The sequence below is a fragment of the Ailuropoda melanoleuca genome, chromosome 12 (assembly GCF_002007445.2).
Source record: "Ailuropoda melanoleuca isolate Jingjing chromosome 12, ASM200744v2, whole genome shotgun sequence".
NCBI lineage: Eukaryota > Metazoa > Chordata > Mammalia > Carnivora > Ursidae > Ailuropoda > Ailuropoda melanoleuca.
The window spans coordinates 891,892-897,400 of NC_048229.1; the positions used below are offsets into that span (position 1 = coordinate 891,892).

Sequence of the window (5,509 nt, forward strand, 5' to 3'; positions counted from 1 at the left end):
CGAGGACCCCGAGGGCGGTCGGTGAGCCCCCGGCCGGGAGGGGCGCATAGCGGCGCCTCCCCGACTCTGCGTCTCCCAGACCCGTGCCGGCCAGCCGTCTACTGACGCCACACACCCGGGGGGCGCGGTCCTCGGGAAAACCCGGCGGGAGGGCTTGGGAGGCGGACCGGTCGCCTTCCAGCGGCAGGGAGTGGACCAGGAGCGCAGCGGCAACACTCGGCCTCGGAAGCTCACGTTCTCGTGGGGGGACGCCCAGTGACCAAACCCAGCGGAAAAATAGATCGGGCATCACAGTCATAACCGCCACGTACGAAGGGAGCTGAAGTACTGCTGCGCCCGCGATGTGAGTCTCGGAAACTCTGCCCGCAGTGAAAGAAACCAGATGCGAAGGGCACGTTCATATGCAACGTCCACAACTGGCCGGCCCAGACACAGGAAGTGGGTTGGTGGTTGCTGACCAGGGTCTCCCCTGGACCACACCATGCTCGGGCTCCTCTGAGCTCAAAAGTGAGGATGCGTTGAGATCACGCACGTGGGAGCCCATGGCTCACCTCTGCTAAACGACCCCCAGGACAGCCCTCCCCTCTGCAGGAGGGTAGAGAGCCGCCTCCGTGTGCCAGGGCTGACAAAAGGGCATGGTCGTGGGTGACCTGGGGAGCTCCGGTGGCTCAGCAGCCATAGCAAGCATTGGGCCAGCCCTGCAGAGAACACCCCATCTGCACACAGGGCACCCCCGCCCTCTTCCGGGAGATTCCCTCTGTGGGGAATGCTCCCTCCTGGCCCTAACAGCTCTGAGGGCACGGGCCGCACCCTGGCACAGGGAGATGGACATGGGCCCCAAGCTGAGGGCATCCGCAGGAGTCCAGGACCCTGACAACCAGGATGGCTCCAGATGGGCAGAGGACTAACCCAGCCAGGCAGCCAAGGGAGGCTTGATGCTGAGACTTCAGGCTATGCCACGGGGAGCAGTCTCTCCCTCCCCACCACATGGGAGCCCAGCATTCTCTGATGCTGGAACAGAGACCCAGACCAGGTGGAGGGCTGTCTCAGGGCCAGGCCCAAGCCCGCCGACTGTACCACATGCCACCCAAGTGGGGAGCCCCTAGCCAGGTCACATCAGGCAGGAAGGATAGAGGCATGTGTCGCTGCCAGGAGCCTGCCCCAGGGTCCTGGTAGGAGTGAAACGGGCAGGAAGGTAAGCACCATTAGGTTAGAACTGCTCACTGTCAGGGGGAAGAGGCTCCCCGTGACCTGTTGTGTGCAGAGCAGACCACCACACCTGCTCCCTCGTCAGACCCCGCCAGCTACGGTGGCCAGCCTGACCCTGGTCCTCCTGGCCAAAGGCCCCTGTGGGCCTGGACACCTGTGAATGTGCCCGGAATGTGCCTGGAATGGGTGGTCCTCAGGCAGAAAGGAGGGAATTGCCACACCCCAGGCCCAACCCTCCTGGGCCCACCGCTTACCACCAGGTTCCTGCATGGGGACCCTTCTAGTTTCAGCCATAATTGCCCAAACTTGGAAGCACCAAGGTGTCCTTCAGTTGGAGACTGGATAAATAAAGTGACCCATCCAAACAGTACAGTATTATTCAGAGCTGGAAGGAAACGAGCTATGGAAAGACGCGGAGAAACCTCAGATTTGTCTTACGTGCAAGAAGCCGGTCTGAAAAGGCTGCACACAGTCTGATTCCAGCTCCGTGACATTCTAGAAAAGTCAAAATTATGGAGGCAATAAAAAAAACAGTGTTTGCCGGGGATTGGGGGAGGGAATGAGTAGAACACAGGATCGGAGGCAGTGAAGCTATTCCGTGACACTGTGACGGTAGACATGCACCATCATACGGGTGTCCAGCCCACAGAATGGACAGCAGCAACTATGGACTAGGGTGATGGCGCGTGTCCGTGTAGGCTCACATCCCCCACCAGCACAAGGTGTCAACGGAGAAATGGAGGGCAGGGTAAAGGAGGATATGGAACTCTGAAGCCTATTAATCTAGCAACAAAACGCTGTGATTGTCTCAATCCTCCAGGCATTTCTTCCAGGAGCCCCACAGAGCGGAAGGGGCTCCGCCTCCCGGCCCCGCTCCCCACCAGCACAGCCCTTCCTGTCTGCAGAGACCGCATGCAGGCTGCAGGAAGCCAGGCAGGAGCAGAGCGCCACCCGCCCCGGGCCCCACCCTCTGGCCCCTCTAAGGCTACCTCTCTGCACACTTTCATGTAACACTGCGGTTAGCCTTTCTGGTAATGAGCTATTTTTAAAACTCACAAGAACAGTATGTAGTTTTAAAAATGCAAATCCTACAACTCAACCTACCTAGAAATAACCAGCAAGCACATGAAAGGATGCTGGAGGTCACCAGGCGTCACAGAAATACAGCTCCAACTGTAACACAGCCGAAATCCAGACAGAACCACAGCCTCGGGGAGGACATGGAGAAAGTACGTCCTGCACCTCGGATGGGGTGGACGGGGCACGGCCACCGCATAGTCTGGAGCTGGCTCCCCTCACAACCCACAGCCCCCACGGACTGAGACTGCGATGCTGGTGGTGGGGGATGGACACAGTCTCGAACTCACGTCGGAGCACCCCGTGTGCCCTGGGGATCTGCGCCCCGGGGGTCACGCGCAGGGCGACTCCGCGTGCTGCCACAGGCCCCCCTGCATGCCGTGTGTGACACACTAGCGATCCTGACAAACCAGCCGTCAGCTATGCCCACTCAATTCCAAAGGTTTATTTCCTTCAATCGGTATTGACACAAGGTAACGCAAACGGAGGGGGTGGGGGATCACACAAAACTCCTTTAAAGTAGACCAAGGGTCGGGCGCTGAATCGTGGAGGACAGGATCGGCTGGCAGCACACACGCCAGGAGGCGGGAAGCATGGCGGCCCTCTGCGAGTCCCCTCTCGTGGCACCAGCCTCCAGGTGGCCCTGGATCCCAGCCGACCGTAAAGCGATAAATATGCACAGGTTCCGTGCAGCAAGAAACGAAGTCACCGGCTGACAAGGGAACTCACAGGGCTGCTTCGAAATCCAAGCACAGTGGCAATATTTCAAGTATTGCAAATAAAGACACACAAAGATGTCCACGTCTTGATGTGAGACCTTAAAGCCCTCGCCCAGGGCGCCTGGACTCAGGCAGGCTTCCTCTGCCCTCTCCAGGACACGCTGCGGGGGAGGGGGGTGAGGCAAAGCCTCCCCGCTGACCCCCCCCCCCAGCAGCCAGGACCCAGCCTNCCTCCCGGGGGGGGGGGGGGCCCCATACATGCGACTTTGGCATCAAACCCACTGTGAAAGCTGGATGGGAGGCTCTGCAGGAAACACCCCTTGCCCACCCACCGCCTCCAGGTGGGGAGGGGGGCAGCGGTAGGGCTGCCCTCACAGGCACCAGGTGCCTCCAACCGCATCCACAGGACACTGAGGACCCACCCCGTCGTTCTGCCCCACCCCTCCAAAATAAACATCCCAAACTCCTACAAATTTTCTTTCGTTAAAAAAAAAAGAGCTGCAGAAAAATAAGACAGGATTTGGGAGTAAAGTGTAATAGACTTCAACGTCTGTCCTGGGTTCAGAAAGCTCGGTGCTTCGTACTGTCCGTCCCTAAAAGAACATTTAAATAAGAGGTCTGTGTCTCTCCGGGCGGGTCCCGGGCAGCAGGCACAGCACACACACTCGCACGCGCTCGCACGGCTATTTATATATGTATATATGTATATAATATGTACACGCGCCTCGTAGCGCAACAGGCGGGACTGCGCGGGCAGTCCTGCTGCAGGTCCGCCTGCATAAAGTGCTCCGTGATTCACAAAGCTGGGTGGGTGGTCTCGGGGAAGGAGGGGGACCAGGAGGCCACACCTTTTCCTGGGCAGAGCAGTGTCGAGGATGGTCCTCGGCATGGCGGCCGGCATCAGGGCTGCCCTGGGATCTGGCTGGGGCTGGGGACCGGCCGCACGTACCCACCCACCTCCAAGGTGCCTGGGAAAGCTCAGCCCATCAGTGAGGCAGGGGGACTGGCCGGATTTGGGTCGTGTGGAGCCCTCCCAGCACCCTGAAGCCCACTGCTGCAGAGCTCAGGCCTGAGCCCCCACCCTCTCCCCAGCACCAGCAAGCAGCACCAAGGCCGCAGGCTTGTCCCTTCAAGCCTGGCCAGCTGGCCGCCCCCAAGCCTGGGGAACTGGCAGAGGAGATCCAGCCCCTTGGGCACAGTAAGCCAGGCACCCCACAGGTCAGGCACAGATGCCGGTCAGCAACGCCGAGAGTCTCCGCTCGATGCACAGCTTGCCTGCAACAGGGACGGCACCGTGAGTGGGGCACCGTGAGCGGGACCCCGCTTCCCACCCCCACCTCGCACCCTCCCCGGGCGGGCCCAGTGGCACTCACACTTGGCAATGTTCTCCACGTCCGCCTGGTCGGTGAGGATGTGCTGCAGCCCCTCCATCAGCAGCAGAGCCTTGTGGTAGCGCTGAACACAGTCCTCCCGACGGTGGAACATCTCGTCCAAGGCGGCCGACTGCACCTGCTCGAGAGGGGCCGGGAGTGAGCCCAGCTGCTCCGAAACATGCACCAGGCACGGAGGGACTGCGGACCGACCGTCGGGGCACACGCATCGGGGGCACAAACGAGGACGCAGCACACCAGGTGTGGACTGCTGGGGCCACATGGGGGCCTGAACAGACTTGTGCGACCTTGGGCAACCACCCCAGGTGGGCCCCCGTCACGGGCTGTGACGGCCTAACTAGCCAACAGTCACCCCCGGGACAGAGGAGGCAAGCTTTCCCCCAGAAGTTTGTTCAGCCCGCACAGGCCTCTGCTGGAGAACACTCGCCCACTACAAGGCTTGAGAACGAGGCTCCTGCTTGGACCCGAAAGCCAGGCCGGCTCCCAGCACCATGCTGGGCCAGGGGAGCCCGGCGTCAGCGCTGGCTGTGGGGCAGCACGGAGTCATGCCCCAGCCCGAAGTCCCACCCACCACTTGGGCCTACCGTCTGCACCGCGTGGCTGAAGATGAGCTTCTCGGCAGTGACACTCTGGATGCGGTCCAGGAGCCGCTGCTTGTCCAGGAAGAAGCGCTGCAGCCGCAGGCTCAGACCTTGGCAGGACACCACGCTCGCCTTATACAGCTCGTTCAACTTGCGCACCACTGAGGGCGGGGGCGGGGCAAGCGCAGCGAGTGAGGGGCCGCCGTCCACCCCCCGGCCCCGGGAGCCCTGGCTGCCCCTGCTCCAGGGGACCCCGCGGCAGGGCTTTCGTCATCTCATCACCCCCCTACCACCTCTGCCTCTCCCTGACCTCCTCCACCCGGCCTCCGTCGCTGGCCCTGGGGGCGCGGCACTCACCCTGCTTCACGGTGGACGACAGGCACAGCTTGCCGGCCCGGATCTGGTCGATGGCGGTCTGCAGGCCCGAGGACAGCAGCTCGGCCACCTTCAGGTAAAGCACCAACTGCTCCGCGAAGCTGGAGGGCGGCAGACGCGTCAGGTGGCGCGGAGGCCCCGGCCCCCAGCCCCGCCC

General features: G+C 61.8%; 1 protein-coding gene across 1 annotated transcript in view; it reads right to left on the reverse strand.

Moving 5' to 3' along the window:
- Positions 1-2,715: 2,715 nt before the first annotated feature.
- ULK1 (unc-51 like autophagy activating kinase 1) overlaps positions 2,716-5,509 on the reverse strand; it is a 43,634-nt gene continuing 40,840 nt past the window's right edge. The window contains exons 27-30 of the mRNA XM_034637897.1: positions 5,335-5,497; positions 4,981-5,138; positions 4,379-4,514; positions 2,716-4,280 (exon numbers count right to left, since the gene is read on the reverse strand). Coding sequence (XP_034493788.1) covers positions 4,225-4,280; positions 4,379-4,514; positions 4,981-5,138; positions 5,335-5,497 — 513 coding nt within the window. The 3' untranslated portion in view covers positions 2,716-4,224. The remainder of the gene's footprint in view (positions 4,281-4,378; positions 4,515-4,980; positions 5,139-5,334; positions 5,498-5,509) is intronic.